General features: G+C 41.7%; 1 protein-coding gene across 1 annotated transcript in view; it reads right to left on the minus strand.

Moving 5' to 3' along the window:
- Positions 1 to 20945, minus strand: part of Nckap5 (NCK associated protein 5) — an 809936-nt gene that overhangs the window by 527927 nt on the left and 261064 nt on the right. The window contains exon 4 of the mRNA XM_021198000.2: positions 1113 to 1176. Within this exon, the coding sequence (XP_021053659.1) occupies positions 1113 to 1176 (64 nt within the window). The remainder of the gene's footprint in view (positions 1 to 1112; positions 1177 to 20945) is intronic.

Genomic DNA, 20945 nt, shown 5'->3' on the forward strand with positions numbered 1-20945 from the left:
CCAAAGATACTTGTGGGTGACAGCCTCAAATTGTTTGAACATTGGCCGATTCTCTCTTGTGTTTTTACTTCTAGCACGACAGCATGATTTGCCTTCCCAAAACTATGTCAGTATGCTTCTGGTCCCCTGGAAACTCCAGTTATATTCAGCATCTAGCCTGTAGCCCTGGCTTCTTACATTCTCCATCAAGAGAAGCAAGGGACCAGTGACTCTAATGAATTTCTTCCTCTTCTTCATGGATGAACTGTCACTTAGCTCTCATGGGATCAAATGGAAGCAGCTCTTGGGGGGAGGGGGCTGCAAACACCCCACTACCATTTCATAGAGAATAGAATCTTCTGCTGAAAATTCACACGCCTGCCACTGTCTTGAGAGAAGAGGGGCAAAGTAAGATGGGTGTGCTAGTTTCTTCTCAGAGATAACAACAGCAGTTAATTCACATGCACAGGGTCCCTGGGCACCCAGACAGTCACCTCGGCTGTCACGGTGGCACCCCAGCAGATACTCAGGCAAAGAAAATGGTCTATAAAATGAAGTTTAGATGGACCAAAAAATTACATATTGATTTTGGGGGAGGGATATCATTCAGAAATACAAGGAAACATCAGTTTTCCTAAGAATTCAAGCTGGAAAGGACAGAGTGAAATACCTTGTAGATCTTGGGGAGGGAGAGAATAAAGGGCAATTGCAGTAGGAAACACACAGGGGTTCTTTCTGAAATGCTTTTTTTTTTTACTTTGAATAACAGAGAAGTTTGAGTTATATTCAGTTGTCCTTATGTAAAAATCTAAATTTGTGTGTTTATAGACTTGGTCTGACCATCCAATTCCGATTCTCAAAGTATAGCCCTCCACCCTTTGAACATTTGAGTATTCTTTCAAATCTGGACTTGGGGTCTGCCAATCTGTCTGTTTCTCACTGTCTGTGTCTCTCTGACCTTCCCTGGCAAAGATATCTAAACTGAAATAAATACATCATTTACAAAGATATGATCATGGAGTTGGCTGCAAGCAAATATTTGGCTTCGACATGCTTTGCTGGTATTGAATGGTTTTGGAGCCAGAGCTCTCAGGACAGGAGAATGACAGGAAGGGAGAAGAGCCAAAACTCACCATGGCTCCTTGGCTTGTCCTTTGGGCAACTTCTCTCTGCAGCCTGGCCACAGCCAGCTTCTCCCTGTAGAGGCAAAAGCATGTGATCAGGTGACTGTTCTCAGGGCTGAGATGCCCCCAAATGGCTGGGAAGCATTTTTTTGAGGTCTCCAAAGGAGCTCCATCCTTTTCCTTCCCTCCTTCCCTCCACCATACTTAGTATTAAATATTTAAAGTAATTGGTCACTGGGGCATCTTTTCTGCCCAGCACCACAGCACTGGCTCTTTTGTTTGGGAATTCATAATAGAGGAATACATATTGAATGCTAGGTTAAGCAGTGTTCCACTAACCTCATCTGCATATATCCTTTGTCACTTACCTTGCTGAGGCTATTTCATTAGTACTTCAGTATTGACTTTGCTTATAGATTTTAATTGTTTGCTCTTTCCCTCTATAAGCAAACTGAATTTTAAAAGCAAACAAAACATAACTCAACACCATTCTTGAAATGTTGCCTGTTCTCCTATGAGCCTGAGAGCTGCTCATTCTATTTAGAATATATGTGTGTATACATTATATATATATTGTATATTATATATTATTTATCCTATATAGAGCAGAGGAAACTGAAGGTAAACATGGCTAAGTAAACCACTGAGCTCTGAGCTGGGACACGATAGGATCAAATGTTGGGTTTCCTTACATCAAAGTCTAAACTAAACACTCTGCACATTATTTTTCAAGGTCTAAGAAAGTTTTAAAACTAAAGATTTTAAATCCAGATCCTGAGTCAGTGAGATGGCCCAGAAGGTAAAGGTGCTTGGTTTGGAAACCTGGGGGTCTAAGATTGATTTGTTACCTGTGGGACGGACCCACTTTTGGAAAGAGAGAAATGACCCCAGAAAGTCTCTGGCTTCCACTTTATACATACACACACAATAAATAAATACATGTTAAATCAGCTTTAGTGTCTACACTTCATAATGGGATTCATTTCATATTCTTCACAACTAATTAGACTTCCAATATATAGAATAGTCACTAAAATGTTAAGAATGCTTATGATAATACATGCATTTTGAACAGCTTTTCAGTTTTTAAAAAAGTGAACAGATGACAGAGTGGTAATTAGCAGCAGCTACCCAGCTCCCTCCCAGTCTTAGTGATGACTGCCCTCCAATCCCTCTCCACCTAGTGAGATGAAGTGCTTGAATGGCACTTCATCCCTCTTCCACTACAGCTGTGATCACTCACAGGCGTTGGGGGGATGTTCCATCCCCAGGTTGGTTGAATTTCCTGCCTCCAATGGCTGTGAGACACATGACCACAAAAACCAAAGAAACAAAACCAACTTTCTAGACTAAGTAGGTCAACGAAGTGCTTGCCTTGCAAGCTGAGGATCTGAATTGGATTCTACAGCACATGGGGAAAGCCAGGGGTGGTGCCATGGGACCCAGAAGCCATCCACTGTCAATAGCTCTTCAGAATGCCCTCCCTCCAGCATGCTGCAATATTAACTGGCTTATGTTTTGTAGTTCTTACCCAGAAAACCCCGTTTTGTTCTTGCCTTCCCTGCCCCCTGACTATGATCATTTTCTTTCCCCTCTTCTACAAAGATCTCTGAGAGGCAGTAGAGATGGGGGGAGATAGAGAGGCAACATGTATGTGTAAGAATGTGTATGTGACAAAGAAAGTGTGTGTGAGAAAGAGAGAGAAAGGGATGGGGAGGGAGGGAGAGAGGTCCGTCCCAATGTGGCTCAGTACCCCACTGACACTCACTCTCTGTTTTGACCAGTTTGAATTTCTACAGTGACCAGCACTTCCTTCACCAAGAGACTCCTCTGATGAAGTCTGACTGCTGGACTAACTTTAGAAAGGAGTCAAAAGTGGAGACAGGAGCTGCTGGGGGAGTAGACCTGGAATGGATGAGTTGGGAAGGAACTAGAGACTGAATATGATAAACTACCTTGAATACACATATGAAACACTTGAAGAATTAATTAAAATGTTACTTAAAAAAAAAAAAAAAGAAGAAGCTCTGACAGTCAGGTCCAACGAATCCAATCCAGCATAATGTCACCACAGAAGAAGCCAATGGTGTAGGGCTGGAGAGATGGTTCAGTGGATAAGGTACTTGCTAGGCAAGCATAAGGACCCGAGTTCAGATCTCTAGCATTGTTATGCACAGGTCTGAAATGCCAGTTCCATAAGGGGCAGAGGCAGAAGGATCCCTGGGCCTTGCTGGCTGCCATCCTAGATACAAGCTCAGTGACAGACCCTGTCTCGAGAGATTAAGGCAGACAGTAATAGAACAGGACAGGAGACATCCTTTTCTCTTCTTAAGTAAATACATAAAAGAAGGAGAGCTGTGTCAAAATAACCTATGTGTTTGCAGGTACTTAGAAGCACTCATACGTTATAGCAGCCATTGCTGAAATCAGAGGTTGGGACTCAATATGTAGGCAAATATCAACTCTAGGAAAAGTTACTCTAGACAGGAAAAAAGGGAAGTTACTCCAGATAGGCAAAGTTAGAACGCAGATTTGGCCTTGAATAGTGCTGTTTAAATTAATGAATACATTAATTTAGAACATAATGAAAAATTAGAATGAGAAGCACGAAAAAGATGCCTGCCACAGGAGTACTAAATCCTGTTCTTTCCATGAAATAATGTCACAATAACAACACCGAAAGTGATCCAGCTGCAGAGGAGGTGGCAGCATCCGCTGTGTCTTCCCTTTTCCTATACAGTGACGTTTGTGCGATCTGACAGATTCAATCAGGGTTCCAGAAACAAACAGCCCAGTCGCTTTCATCAATAATCCAGTTGGCCCTAGACATCCTGGAACACCATGCCTTCCAAACTGTAGGTGCAAAACAGCTGTGAAGCCACTTGGGACCGGCTTCTTTTTCATGCTAATTGAAAGTTCTTACAAACAGTTTTGTGTAAAAAAATAATAAATAAATAAATAAATAATAAACAAAGAATGCTTGCCTTTCAAGCTCCCCTCAGCAAATGTACATTCACGCTCCCATCTGAAGGGTTTAGTTCTCCTGCTGACAAGAGACAACTGCAATTGCATGATGCATCCCTATTTTGTTCTGCTGCAAAGTAGGGAGCTCATTATGAAGCTGGTACTGAGTTTATGATTACAAAGGCAATGCCTGGGGATGTGTGATCAAAAACCATGGATCCTTATCTCCAGAGCAGGGACAAAGCAAAATATCAAAAACACACAACAAATCAGACAGCGCGCCCGCTTCCCTTCCAGTTCAGTGAAACGGAATGTGGAACTCAGGAAGAAAAAGATCCTCTCTTCATAACATACTTTAAATCCAAATGGAGAATTCGTCTCAGGTTGCTAAAGTCCTTTACTATAACTCCAGGGGAGATGGTACAGTGGGGAAGAGGGCTTGCTATGCAAGCATGAGGACCCTTGTTCCAATCTGTAACATTCATCTAAAAGCCAGGCATGGCCACACGTGTGCCTGTCACCCCACTGCTGTGGGGAGCAGAGATGGGAGGATTGGTGGGGCTTGAGGACCACCAACCTGGCTCTAGGTTCACTAAAAGACCCTGTGTGACAAGAATAAGAAGGACAGTGATAGAGGAGGGTACCCAACATCTTCCTCTGGCCCCAATCCAGGATACTAATAGAGGGGGGGGGGTGAATTCTCCTTTAATGTGAGCCATGGGTTTTGAGAACACCGCTGGCAGATCTGCAAGAAAGCCCATGCAAGAATGCGTGCCCCCACCCCCAATGAAACCATGGAAATTTGTAAAATTTGAAAATACCCGCAAGGCTCCTGTGTTGAGAAAATACTTCCCAAAGAGAAGGTGCCCAGAAATAGGAGGCTGTGTTCAGTGAGTGAAGATTGGAGAACAGACTGGGGGTTCCACGGGGCCTTCTGGTGCACCAGAGTTGATTCCAGAATTACTAGTCATGAGCTTCTCTAAGAGGGACCCACAACTCCTACACCTACTGAGCAAGAAGAATGGATACTGAGACTCTGTCACAAACTAAATCAATAAAAATTATAATTATATTATAGGGTAAATGTACATATAATTGTTAGATGTATGCAGAGATTTTGTAAGGCTTGCTTTTATTTGAATTTATTTATTATTTTATTTGCAGCTATGTAGATGCACGTGTTGATATTGACACAAGCCAGCGGGTGCCAAGTTCCCTAGAGCTGGAGTGAAAGGACGTCATGAGTCCCCACAATATGAGTGCCAGGAGCTGGACTCAGGAGCGCTGCAGAAACAGCCCGTTTCTAGCCACCACCACCCTCTCCAGTTCCAATAAAGAGCGATTTTTAAAACAAAAATAAAATGAGTGGTACAGTTTTATCCTTTAGCAAATAACGTTTCTGCTTGGCTAATAAGGACAGGAATCCTAGGTTCCCATCTTTGCTTCTGCAATGCTGTGATGTCACGTGGGGGTAGCCTCTGGCAAGCCATCCCATGACAGAATAAAAATAACACACACTACTCCCACTGCATTGCTACGTAAGAAGTTTAACACCATATATCCTCAGAATGGTCAGAGTCCCAAGGCCTTCTGAACACCACTAACATCAAGTAATGCCCAAGAATCATATGAAAGCATGTAATGCGTGTGCAAACAGGACAAACGCCCTGTCTCTCCCTAGCCAAAAGCTTAAACATGACTGTTACTACCTTTCAATAAATTCATAGAATGGGTATATAGATGTAGATATACATGCATTTAGTTAAAAATCATTACATATGCCTCTTTATGTGCATCTATCTTTGTATGCATGTAACCTGTATGTTTGAGAATGTGAGCCTGTGAGAGTGTGTGCATGTATGTGTATTCAGTGTATGTGTGCATATTCAATATTGTGTCTATGTGTGTATTCAATGTAAATGTGTGTATCCTCTATGTGTGTGTGTGTGTGTGTGTGTGTGTGTGTGTGTGTGTTCAATGTGTTTGTATGTTCTTGAATATTTGGAAAACAGAGGTCAACCTCAGATATCACTCTTCAGATATCATATAACTTATTCTTCTGTTTTTCTTTTTCAAACATGATTTACTCTGTTAATGTTATTTCCACCCTTTCCTTACCACCAACCAACTCCTCCTGTGCTCACAGACTACATAAGACTCTGGGGAGAAACAAACTCCCCAAAACAATAGAGCCCATTCCTATAGGTTGTCTCCCAGGACGTGAAGGTAAGAATTCTACTGCTGAAGACAAGACGTTCTTCAGAGTGAGGAATTTGAGGAATTCAGCTGGAACTGGCTTGGAAATCTTCTTATTGAGGACTAGCTCGCATAGTACCCTAATGGTTTTTTGCAAGCTGCCAAATGGAAAAAGCAACCCGTAGTCTTATGCGGCCCACAAAATATAGCAATGACCCTCCCAGCAAGATACCCAATGGTACAACAGTGGTACCTCACTCTCTGAGATATGGCCTCTCACTGAAGCTGAAGATTTGCCAAGTTTATTAGCATTGTGGATGACCACTGACTCAGCCCTCTATGAGCTGAGATTATAAGAGTCCAATACAACACCTGGCTTCTTGAATCTGAATTCAGGTCTTGTAAGGCAACATGCAAAAGGTTCACACAGGCTGGAAAAATATTCCCATACCCCTTTCTTAGCAGTTTAAATACCATTTTGTCCAAAACACGAAATACTAATGAATATACATTAGTGTAAAATCAAACTCCTTAGCATGAGCACCTTCATACTGGCCACTCCTGTGAGCAATGCCTCTGTGAGAATGAGTAGGCATCTCCAAGGATGCTATTCACTCTAGGGCAATTTAACACAAACCAAACAGAAATAATTAATAGATATTATCAAGAAGACACTAAGGCTGGGAAAATAGCTTAGTTGGTAAAGTGCTGGCTACGTAAGTCTGAGGCTCTGAGTTTAAACCCAGACTCCACTATAGCTAACTATGGTGGTATGCATTTGTGAACTCTGTGCTGGGGATATGGATCAGGTGAAGGCCGGGACTCACCGGTCTAACTTGCTTCAAGAATCCCAGGTCAGTGAGAGAGCCTGTCTCAAAAAAACCAAGGTGGAAAAACACCTGAGGTTAACCTGTGAGATGCACACATGCACACACACACACACACACACACACACACACACACACACACCGGCACACACATCACTACCACTACCACCACCAGTACCACCATATTCCAAGTGCCAATGCACCCTGTAGTGTAGAAGAAAAATGCAAATCCTATCCCACACATGCACACATGCACACATCCTCAGTCATGGCTTTGTTTCAATCAACACTTCTTCCTAATTTTCCCCATGAAGATACTGCCAAATGCCTAGAGGGAAATTAGATAGATGACTGTTTTCATCTGTGCCTTGAGGCAGGGTGTTATGCTCTAAAATCTTGGGGGGAAAACAGTTCAATTCATCATCAGCCAGCCCTGCCTCTAGCAGAGTACCAAGAATAGAAAACCCAAGAATAGGAGCCCGGTGGCGATCTGGTATGTGTGCAGAGAGAACAGGTTTGCTCTCCCGAGGAGTCCAAGGACCATTATCTCCACACACAGACATCCTGGGGAGTAACCCGCTGCAGAGGGCAGGACAATGCCAAGAGGCAGGCGCACCTGTCGCTAGGGCAGATGGGGAGACCAGCGGCAGCTTTCCCTGAGTCAAGGCTAAATTAATTAGCCTTTCCCCAGTGCTTCATCACATTATGCATGTCTCCAGATATGGAAGCAGAGAACAGATTTTAAACAAACTTTTATATGGCATAGCACAGACTAAAGAGAACTCTACACCTACTTTTTCATTATTTTACATCCTAAATTCTTCAAAGCACCATAAATCACTCTTTCATTCCATGGTGGGAGAGTCTGTCTACATTTATGCTACATAAAAGTCAGTGATCTGGGAGTTATTAAAAATCTGTAGACTTTTCCAAACATTGTGTACCAGTCAGTCACTCAACAGGTTGATTTCAACACAATGATTTCAGGAGCAAATAAGAATCTAATGGCATTATGTTTGTTAGTAAAGTTGTAGCCTCCATTCCTTCCAAAAATCAAGAAATGTTTTCTGCCAAAGAGTTTTCTGTGTTGGGATTCATAGACAAATTAAAACAAAACAAAACAAAATAAAACAAAAAAACACCAAAAAACCAGAAATCCACAATTTAGTAGCTTGCCTTTTAATGGTAACAAATATGACAACTGCTCTTTGGAGCTGATGAGATAGCTCATTTGGTACATGAGGGCCTGAGTTTGCTCTCCAGAACCCACCTAAACAAAACTGGTTGTGGGAACTCATACTTATAAACACTAGCTCTGGAGACAGAGAGAAATATATACCTGGATCTCACTCACCAGCCAGCAAAGCCAACTCGGCAAGCTGCAAGCCAGCAAGAGACCATTAAAAAAAAAAATGACAAGGTAAAAATGATAGCTCCTCTAGCTTCCATGTACACACACACACACACACACACACACACACACACACATGTGCGCATGCACACACACCTTCTTATCCCATAATAGTCATCCTCAAAACAGTTTGTACATTCCCAAGAACTCAAATGCAATTAAAACCTACACTTCCATTGATTAACTTCAGCCGGTTCTCCACTGAATCATCTATGATATCAGCACTCTCTGCTTATCTATTTCTCCTCCCCAAAAGGATATGAGATGCTAGAGGGTTAGAGTTACATGATTTAAGTGCCAGGGCACAACACCCACATAAAAGCTGCCTTTAATCCTACTACTGTGGGTAGGGTGGGGTGGAGACAGGAAGATCCTTGAACCTCATGCCAGTAAATTTAACCAAATCAATGAGCCCCAGGTTCAGGTAGAGATCCTGTTTCAAAAAAAAAAAAGTGTGTGTGGGGGGGGGTATAAAATGTGATCAAAGAATATGCATAATATCATAATATTGACTGTTGACATCTGGACTTCCCACAAGAGGGCACACATATCCTTGTGTCCCCATGTGCACACCCGACACAAGGACACATGTGCACACATACACACAACACACACACACACACACATCCTATGCCTCAAAGCTCAACAACTGTGCCAAAGTGAGCACACAAGAAGAGTGGTGAATACCGTAAGCAGCACCAGCATGCTCGATGGTCACTTTTTAAAGATGCAGTTGATTTTTCCCTATGCAATTTCTCCTTTTCTTTTCATGTGCATCTACTATCTTTCCCTAGAATAATATGCTTTTTTATGCTGTAGTATTTGATAACTTTAATAGGGCCACCTGTATGTAACACAGTAATGAACAGGTATAATACCATTCTCTCCCTATCTCTTTCTGGGGCAGAGTGCAAGTCTGTTACCAATGAGTCTGAAAAATTCATACAGGAGCAAACCTACCACATACTTGGAGATACAAGTTACTAACTGTTGAACTGATCTCCCTGGAATGCAAACTCTGGCCAATGACTTCAAATAGAGATCCCTGAGATATACAGGTTTATGAAGCATTGGAGAACCTGTTAATTCCTTGAATTAACTTTTACTTCTGAAAAATGCTGTTTGTAGACAAGAATTTTTTTGTTTAAATTAAAAAAAAAAACCCTTGAAATTTCCTACATTCTCCAGTCTTAATTCTTTTCAATATTGAAATTCTACTCAAAAGAAATCAAATAAAGTTAATAAAACTGTGTCCCATGATGCTCAGTCATCTTCCCTCCATTCTGACGATGGAGATTGATGGGTTGTATGTAGCTGAATAAAGAATAGGCCTTCTTCAGGAAAACACATGGTGTCTCCTCACACATGAAAACAGCCCTTATGTGACAACTAATTGAGTTCGCCATGGCTTTCAACTATCAATAGCCTTGAAATTTCATTCTGGCTCTGTTTTGATTGAAGGCCCTGAGATAGTGTCTATGAAAAGACTCAAACCATCTGTGTAGCCTCAGGACAAGGAGGCTTGTGAGTTTTCAAATGAAAAGGCTTCAGGACATTGACTGAAATTCTGATGGACAGTAACAAGGCTCCGTACACAAAGTTCCCTTCTCCAGCACAGGGAGTCATGGTCTCAGAGGGAATTTTTCGCAGAATGGTCATGTTTAGGCAAGACTGGGAATACTGTGAATTCACTGCTTGTGTATACTGCCCACTGAGATGGGGATACTCTGCTCTACTCGGAGGAAGATTCAATGAAGACGAAAAGTGCACTGAGTGCTCTGAAGCACACTGTCCCAGAAAGGGACAGTGTGTGCAAGATCAGTCAGTGTCATGGACTGAAGCATTCCAACCCAAGCAGCAATTCCCACCTGAAGACTTAACCTAAGGCTTCAGAGTTGGTCTATGAAAAGACAGGGAATGAAGGCCTACTGAGCTGATCAAATAAAACAGTCTTTAGAATGCATCTTAATAAAGCGAGAATTCAGGCTTTACTGAACAGGGATATTTTTGTCATCTCCGCACACACTCACTCTTAGGAGAAGCACCATGTGAAGTGGGAGTGCCCTGCGGTGGTGCTTCTGCAAGCCTCTGAAAGCTGAGCTTGCCAACAAACCTTCAGGAACTCTGCAAAGGGCACAGAACACAGCCCCAAAGCACTCGGCATGCCTTCATCCAGCCCAGTCTTGAACATGGCTTTCAAGGCTGGAGAACTGTAAGGCAATCCATTTCTGTTGTTTAAGGTTTCTTGTTTAATGCGCCATGTTAGGACAGCCTGAGCAAGTCAACGCATTTCAGGGAGAAGTCTACCTTCTGTGTTTATTTGTCTGGGACCCATCTCTTGAATATAAGAAAAACCTCCCTAATCAAAACACCCCACATCTATCACCTGCTGAGTCCAGAATACTTCAGATCAGAGGCTGTGAAATGGTAAAGTCTGTGGGAAAACTCCAGAAATCCGAAAATGTCCATGTCTGAAATATCTTTTACCCAAGCATTTTTGGCAAAGGATACTCCAGCTGGACACATATAAAGTGTTCGGTTCAGTTAACAGGTATTCTAAGCAAAGTGCAACATATTTTCTACAAGGGAGTATTGACCCCTGATCAGAAGAAGAAGGGAAGTATTTTTAGAAAAATCCAGTCTACTTCTTCAACTTAAAGGGTTGCAGTAGTATGCTAAAGCCAGCCAGTCACATGTGACAACACCATCATAATTATTGGAAAGCTAGATGTTTCTTAATCTAAATAACTCAATGCAGTTAGGCAGTACTTCTTAAAGAAACTTAAAGTAACTATGGTAAGCCAAACAATACCATGGCTAAATCTCCATAGGAGAATGTAACCTTAGCCCTGAAGACATCTAGAACCTGTGTGTGTGTGTGTGTGTGTGTGTGTGTGTGTGTGTGTGTGTATGTGTGTGTGTAGGTGTGTGTGTGTGTGTGTGCATGCGTGTGCATGTCTATGGGTGTGACTATATGCAGAGGTCATTCTCCAGGGCCTTAACAGGTTTTGTTTAAGATAAGGTCTCCAATTGGCCTGGAACTTGCCTAGTAGCTAGCCAGAGTGTTCCACGGACTCATCTCTCTGCCTGTCTAGAGTTGGACTGAGGTTGCACATCAACACACCTGCATACCAGCACACTGCCTTTTCACACAGATCCTCGGGATTGAACTCGGGCACTGGTGCTTAAGAAGCAAGTGTTTTTACCTCCATGGTCTGTCAGTTGGTTTTACTAAGACTTCTATGAGTTTTGGTGCATAATAAGATACAATGTTTGTTCTCCCTTTACTAGGGACATACAGATTTGGTCCTCTGAAGTAAAGGATGGCTTGTAACTACATGTGTGTGATTTCTGGAGGCATTTGTGGATTCTGAGGGGTTTAAGTAGATGACTTCTTGTCTCTCAACTGTTCTGCCTAGAGGCAATTCCCATAGCAGGACCTCATTAATCTCAGATGCTTACCAAAAGGAATCATCATTAGTACTTAAGAACACTGTAAGATAGCTGTTGCCGTGTGTGTGTGTGTGTGTGTGTGTGTGTGTGTGTGTGTGCGTGTGCATGCGCATGTGTGTACATGCACATTAACACTACCTGTATGTGTTTATGTGCACGGAATGTAGATGCATTTGTGCATGAGTGCATGTGCTCACAGGAACACAGATGTATGTATGGAGCCCAGAGATCAACCTTGGTCTTAGACTGGAGTTGGGATAGAAATATGTCATGGAGAATAGAAGAACTATCATACACATTGAGTTAGTTAAAAAAGTAAATGAAATCTCCCGATTTCCAGTCACTGTGATTAGAGGGTTGTTGGTTAACAGGATACAGGTACCTTTCTTTAGTAGTGTACTCCTTGTGATGTAATGATCTTCACTACTCCTATGTGTACCAATAATTACAGAGGGTTTCTTTTATTTTGGTTTGAGTCAGGGTATTATATAGCTCATTTGTTAATGTGTTGGTTTTTACACTGCATCATCTTGCTAACATGTGTTCTGCATACTTGCCTTTAATGGACTCGGGACAGCCACTTGGCCCTATTGTAATAGGTAGATGCTGAGAACCCTGAAACTCGAAGGAAGGATATTGTGGGCCATCTAAAAACAAGCTCAGGAAATAATGATACCAGAATAAAGATCTAAAGACATCTTAAGATTCCAATACTTAAAGATGAAGAAATAAATGAGCCAAGAGAATAAACATTTTGATGATCAAACCATGAGTGATTACAATAGAAAACAACAGATCAGGCAAGAATCATCACACAGGGTTAAATCCATTCTGTTTGGAGAGATAATTGACGTTTGGAGGAAAGTATACAGAAATATGAGAAACCACCAATCAACATGTTAAATAACTGATCCATAAACTCATCTCATAGTAGTTGACACTTCAATGAGTTGCAACCTTGCCCATTTTCAAAAAGCAGAAGGGTAATTTGGCTTCATTAAAACTTCTATCTGTAGCAGGAAGGGTGGGCTGTGTCAGAAGGAAGTCTTATCTAAAGTATATAAACAGTATATATAAGCAGACACCAAGCCATTCCTTCCATGGAAAAGCCTTATTCAGCAACTGTTCAACAGTGAGTAGAAAGCCCTCAGGAGTGCCTTCCCCATTAACCGTTACCACCAACTGCTGAACTGCTGACATCCTGCTAGTAGGGAAGGCATAGTATCCAGTTGTGTATCCAGAGAGAGCCTCCCAGGGTCTACTGGATAATTCCAAACTCATGGTTATACATACAACCTTCCGTTAAATGCTGTGGGACACACAACAATCCCAGAGTCATAAATACATTGATGAGATTAGTAGAAAAAGTGGCAGGCATGCTAAGGAACCAAGACAGGGCTGGGGAGAGGAGCCAGACTGTACTATATACATATATGAAAACGCCTATCAACAAAAATAATTTAAGAGATTACTTGGCTTTTATTGTGGTATAAATAACGCCTCATCTTTTTTTTTTTTTTTTTTTTTAAGCAGCCATGGTGAGAAGAGGGATTATCCTGTTCTACAACAAAGCCAACACCCCAAAGACAAGGATGGTCTTCAGGAAAAAAATGCACAAATGAAGGGTCCCTATGGCCTCTGACTGATACAGGTGACTAATAAAACTAGAATATGGGACAGGAGAGATGCCTTGGTAGTTAATGGTCGTCACTTTTCCAGAGGACATATGTCGGTGGTTTAAAACAGTCTGTACAAGGAGATATGATGCTCTTCTCTGGCCTCTATAGGCATCCAAATGCAAGCGTGCATACATACACACACATAAAAATATAAAGAACACCTTTAAAATACATTATTCCCTGAGCTCATTATTTTAATGATCTGTAAGTCTGCCTCTTTACCAGATACTGGGGAGACTTAGGAACTTCCTTTTTTTTCTCTACATTTCTCAGCGTGGAAACATTCCCAACTCTTCTCAAGCCTTCATATGAAATCACCTCCCATAACAGCATGGCTAAAGGAAAGATGTGTTTTCCTCTAGATGGAAAGGTGATCCAAATGCAGCTTCTGCCGTCACGGATTACAAAGGGCCCCTGGACCTGCACCGGGAGGAATTTTCACACTTTAAAAGAATCTGCCTCTGCATATTGCTGTATATAAGAACCCTACAACAGTAAGCCATCACACTGACAGACAGATTTATAAGATCTGTGGTAAGTACATAGGTATTCCATTAAGGGAAGGGATAGCTTAGACTTTGCCTAGGTGCCCAATCCATCTGGAGAAAACAAAAACAGAAACGAACATATTTTTTTTGACAATGTTTGACACTAAAGCACAGCCAAGAACCAAAAGGCAAGCAACAGCCCCACCAGACTACAAGGAAAAGAAAATCCCGCAACAGACACTGGCACATGGACAGTGTCCCTACCCTCAATGCAGTCAGCCTGTTCAGAGTGTGACACCTTGACAAATGAAAGGACCAGCACCACTGTCACAGAAAGAAAGGGAAGAAAGGAAGGAAACTCACAAACAGGGCCCGCTAAAGATGGATAAGGAAGCTGGAAGAGAATACAAGCATTGATTAAAGGCCAGAAAGGAAACCGAGATAGCTGGTGGGTGTTGCTCACCCCCCCATCCCACCCCCACCCCCACCCAGCCCATGCTCATTGTATTGTTTCTTTTGGCTCGAGCCGGGAGAGCTTTGTCTTGTGTCTAATAATACCATTATTTATGAAATGGAAGAAAAACATCCTGATAAGAATGTACCTCAATAGAAAAAAAGAGGAAGAAAGAGTCTCCTGTATAATCGGAGTGCATGGATGAGAAGGAAAGGCGTCTTCAAAGCAGTAACAATTACAAAGCAGTCAAAGAACAAGATAAGCACTGGCAGAAGCAGCGGCACAAAAATCTATTCAGTTGGCCCGTGCTTCCTGTTACTTGAGTCCATGAAAGGATAGCAGCCGCTCGCTGGGGAAACCTGCCATGCTGTGAAACTCAGCCTGAGCCAATGTGTGGCTGGGCCAGAAGAGACAGAACAGAGTGGAAGGCTGGAGGGAAGGAGAAGGAAGGGTGGCACTATAAGTCTTTGTAATCCTTCTTGCAAAATGACAGTCCTTGACCTACTGCAAATCAATAAAGCAGACACAAGATTGTGAAAGCCCACAGTCTTGGACTCAGAGCCCCTGCTCATCAAAAGCTAGACTTCCCTTGGCACATATGACCAATGTTTAGTTGGTTCAAGTGTTTATAATGCTACCTATACAGACGAAGTTATTTTCACATTCTGACTTTCACATCTATACTTTTACTTTTTTGTGTTGGAATTGTTGATGCACATACATGCATATATACATACACACACACACACACACACACACACACACACACACACACACATATATATATATATATATATATATATATATATATATTCACACACATACATATATATGAATGATTTGTGAAAAATTTCAAACTGTTGGATACAGATGTTTCCTCTCTCAGTTTAGATATATGGCATAAACTTCTCTGAGCTAAGGATTTTACTTATCAAGTATAAGGTGATAAGATACTTCACAGACTGCCCTGAGAACTTGGTAGAGTTCAATATTATTATCGCACAGGAACCTGGAACCTTCCTATGCCACAGCTGTGCAGCAGCCATAAGCCTTTGCGCTTTGACAGACACTGTCTTATTAAAACTCTACCAATTCTTCCCCTAAAAGGTGAATAAGCAGAGTTCTCTTTCAAGCAGCCACATGCACCTATGCACGAGTGTACACAGGCCATGTCTCTGGAATATAACAAGTTGTTGTCTCCTCATGCTAACCTACTTTGCAGTGGACACATTTTGGAGCCTGCAATTATTTTAAGACTGTGAGGACACTGTGACAAGGCAGGCCACCTGTGAACAGATATAATCATCACCACTTGACAGGTACTGACATGTTTTCCTGGTGGAGATGTGAATTTAACCTTCTGGGTATGGCGGCAGCACAACTGTTTGTGCATTCCAAAAGATCTGAGCATGGTTTACTCCTTTGAGGCGGTGAATGTGACAGTTGGGCTTGCTTTAATTCCACTGACCATTGGCAACAGACACTAGACAGGACTAGTCACTCAGCCTGACTGTCATATTGAATTTAATATGCAAATCATATATACATTAAAATAAAGTATGTTATTTGTTTATTTATTTAACAGGAAACTGCAACTTATCCTAGAGTAGGCAAGAAAAGAATCAAAATCTAATTTTACTTTCCCCACAAGTTTGAAAAGACCAACTTTGCCTTTATGAAGAATGGCCAAGTGTAAAGGAGAGAACCAATGTATCATGAACATATTTATGTACGGTAAACAATTAAGCTTCTGACAGCAAGCCTTTAGATGGATACCAAGGAACATCCTTAAGGTCAAACAACACCTAGGAGCATCAGTTGAGTTATAGGCCACATCCTGGGATGCATATGAGGTCCTTGATGGATCCCTTCTGAGCTCAAGTTCACCTGGACTTCACCTTCCAGCTCAGTGGTGATTTAGTCTGCCCTCATTGGTCACACAGCCCACACTTAATGATTGGTCTACCTGCTGGATAAAGGAAATGAGCAACATCAAAGTCACCAAGCTTCATGCTTTCTGGGGAGCTTGCAGGAGAAACAGTGAAGGCACGACGAAGGGGCCCTGTGCACAGGTTCCCTCCCAGGTGAAAAGTCAAACAAGGGCATGCTCTCCACCTCTCAGAAGCAACAGGAATTTTTGTCTCTAAAACAAACCAGTTATGTAAACGTGTTTACATATGTTTTTATAATATTTACAATATTACAGATTACATTACATATATGTGTTCTCTGCTGTGTATTGTTGGCACTTACATGCTTTCTGTAACATCACTGACTGCAATGGCTCCAACACCCACATCTAGGTTGCAGTGTTGTTGGTATAGACTTAATGTTAACAAATCAACAGTGCATATTAAGTAAGTCATCTTTAAACAAAAACTCGAACCAGATTTAAGACCAGATTTTGGCTGATTAAACTATGACTAGATGTCATGGGAGCCTAACTGCATTTCTGGAGAAGCATGGACTCATTGACTGTTAGCTTAGTTATCGAGATGACTTTAGCAAATTTATGGATTATGGATTATGAGTCTTGAGTGTTAACACCCTACCAGTTGTTTTTAGGCTCTATAAAAAGGTAGGTTAATAACCAAAACCCATGAAAGATTAGGCCATAGGTGCCATGGGAGAACCTATACTACTTCTGCTAAATAGACACAGTATGAAACTGGTCCCTATGTTTAGATTACTGCATCTAACAACTCCATCAGAGAAGCTTCCAACTACAGTAGGTAGTGGTTAATATGGAGATCCACAACTCCTCCAAGTTCAGAGAGTAAAAGACCGTGGAATGCACAGCTCTAAATGGGACAACTAATAACATACCCACTCCTCCTGAGACTGGGGGATCACCATGGAAGAGTGGCGGAAAGATTGTTGGAACTAGGGGTAAAGGATGATGGCGTTGAAACTGCTTTCCAGACATGACAGGGTTGCTGTCATAAAAACTGAAAATGACAGTGACAGCATGCTGCACATGATCCACACAAGAGAAAGACAGTCACAGTCCCAGCGAGGAGTAACAAAGGTGTACCCTCACAGAGGCAGGATGGGAAACCGATGGATGCCAAGGGGGGAAGATTCAGCTACCTTCTTTCGGGATATGAGCCCTAATAGACTACATATGCTCTAGTAGGTACCCCTACACTCATGTACATACAGGCAGCACTAAGTGAGGTTGGTGGTTTTCAAAATTAGCACATGAAGTTTAGAGAAAACAAAAACCGTATGGGGAATAGGGAAGGAATTGGAGGGGAGGAAATATGGGGATATGCTTATTCAAAACATATATGCAGGCATGACATTCTCAGAATAATACAAAACACAAGAAGTTTTATTAAACCTAAAAGTAATTGTCCATGGGCTTCTGAGGAAGTATAGGGAGAAAATGTCCATTATACATAATATGAGAAAAATTAATAACAGCATTCCATTTTAATATATTAATTAACACAGATAAATTAGAAGTGATAATTATGAAGACAATATTTATAATCAAGCATAAAGCATGCAGGTGTTAGAATGGGATAGAGCTCTGTGGTTGCATATACAAGGCCTGGGTTCAGGAACCAGGGCCACAAACACACAGAAAATTACAGGGACTTCAGATCATCACTGAAGGTGATATCAACTCTACTGAACAGAAAGCCTCAGGCTCAGGATTATGTTTTCCCTCTCCCTCAACTCCTCCAAGAACCTTTCTACCTCCCTTCCTCACAACTTTATGTTCCCTCATGCCATCTTTCTCAAAAAAAAAAAAGAAAAAATCAAAATCAAACAAACAAACAAAGTACTAATAAGACAAAAAGTGCCCAATGAAACAAATCAAAACAAAAGGTCCACAAGAAAAAGAAGGAAGAGAAGAAAGAAGGAAAGAAAGAAAGAAGCCAACAACATGGACAACTACTACTGGACATGGGGCCCACTGTGGTGTGCTGCTGGCATACACAGTGACTGTGCATTGGAGAAAATCCATTGTACCTTGGCCAGCATGTGTCAACTGCAAATAGCTTCCTGTCCACTTACCTTTCTTACAGCTGTGATATTTTTAGGCATAGATAAATTTACATTTTTTTATTTTATATGTGTGACAAAGTAAAGTTTGGTTAGAACCAGCTCAATTCAAATTTTACTAGATCAGAGTGAAGAGCCTAGATACACATTTACTTTGTTATACAAAAACATTAGAACTAAAAAGTGAAAAGATATGTGAAATTGATATTTGAAAATCGTGTAGGCAGCTGACTGTTCATATAATGTTTATTAATTCTGCATGTATAAATTTAGTTCTGCTCTAGACTGGGGCATCAAAAAAACTCCAAGGTAGGGCTAAGAAGACCGGAGATCAGATCCCCAGAATCCACATAAATGCAAGGCAGACAAGATAGGCAAACTATCAATCCAAGCCTTGGAAGGCAAAGAGGAGAAATTCCATGAATGAACTCACTAACATCCCAGCCTCACCAGAAGCCTCTAGGTTTGGTTGAACATATCTACCCCAATAAATAAGGTGGAAGAGTGGACCCCTCCCCCAACACTCACACAAACACACACACACACACACACACGCGCGCGCGCGCGTGCCCATGCGGGGGGGGGGGGACATGTATGATTAAAGTAAGCAAACAATAACAAAAAAACCAACCAACCAAACAAACAAACAAAAAAGAGGTCAAGAGATAAGATGGAACAGCCTTTCTGAAGCTCAGTGCAGAGAAGGTAAGACCACATATAAACAGCCACGATACACAACAATTGAGAGGTTAACTGCCAGGGAAAAAAATGTTACAAACAACCAAAAACTGATGCTTTAACAACTATAAAATGAGACTCGATTCCCACATTCAGAGTCTGTCTTGCCTTCCTTTATCAGTCCATCTCTAGTAAATAGAAGCCCTCAAATAATAATGATACAACTACAAATTCTCATGGGAGGAAGACGGACTCCCCCTACAGACTGGCTTGTGCCTGTTGTTTCTCTTATCTTTGTCCTTGAGTTACTAACTGACCAAAAACAAGTTGGACTGAGAGATAGCAAGTTAGAGTATTTGTCTTGCAAGCATGAGGACTTGACTTCAATCCCAGAACCAGTATGAAGTTGTATGAGCTTGTAATCCCCACATTGAGCAGGAGATAGCATCTTCCCAGGGCTCACTGGCCAGCCAGCCTGGCCTACTTCATGAGTTTCAGGTCAATGGTCCAGGCAGAATAACAGGGGCTTTACCTTTGACCTCTACGTACGTATGCATATATGAGCATGCATACCTCCATGTTAGGTTGTTATCTACTGCTGTCATAAAGACCAGGAACTTGGTGAGAATGGATGCATTTTGTTTATATAGCCCAGGTCACTATCCATTGATAAAAACCAAGGCAGGAACCTGGAGACAGAAACTGAGGCAGAAGTCATGTAGAAACGTGATTCATTGGCTTACTCAGCCTATTTTCTTATATAACTCAGGAACATGTGTCCAGTGGTAACACTGCCCTTAGTGGGCTGGCCCTTCCCATGTCAAACATTAATCAAGAAACTACCTCCACAGACTTGTCCACTCATTAACCTGATGGAGGTATTTTCTCAGTAGAGGTTCCTATTTCCAGAAATCTCTAGTTTGTGTCAAGCTGAGAAAAATGAACCAGGACAACTTGCCTCATGCCTACAAACATGTAAACACATATAAACATTCACCAATATGGATAACACACATATATGGGTACATACAGAGAGACACAAGCACACACAAGAACCAATGAGATGAAGGTTTGGAAAGAATGACAACTGCCTAAGCATGTACCCTTGAATACAATGTCTTACTTTTGTGCTTCTGAGGACAGGAAGCTATGAGAAGTGAGGAGGAGGTCACATGAGGAACAGCACTCCAGAACCCAGATTGAGGCATTAGTGAACACTTGGGAATACAGCTCCTTAGAGACTGAAGTCAGTCAGAATATCCCTTATGTAAGAGGGCATTCATACATAAACTTGCTATGACCCTGAAGGTCTCTTGTGTTCCCCAGCAAGAGCTGAAATTACACGTGGGTGAGGCTGATGAATCAACTCGAAAATGGAGGCACAGAATATATGAGGACCCTGGACACAGGGCCCCCAAGAAGAGAAATGGACCCTTAAATCACAGAAAAGGAAGCAAAGGAAATCAATTGTTTAAAAATAAAGGACTTGGTTTCAGAGTGGTGATGCACACTTGCAATCTCAGAACTTGGGATGCTCAGGACAAAAAATGAGTTTGATGCTAGCTTGAGGTACATAGTAAGTTCAAGGCTAAGTGGGCTACATAGTGAAATCTAATCCAGCTTGAGCTGCTACTAATGAGACTCTGTGATGTGTGTGTGTGTGTGTGTGTGTGTGTGT

This window comes from Mus pahari, chromosome 5, assembly GCF_900095145.1.
Source record: "Mus pahari chromosome 5, PAHARI_EIJ_v1.1, whole genome shotgun sequence".
In the NCBI taxonomy this organism is placed as follows: domain Eukaryota; kingdom Metazoa; phylum Chordata; class Mammalia; order Rodentia; family Muridae; genus Mus; species Mus pahari.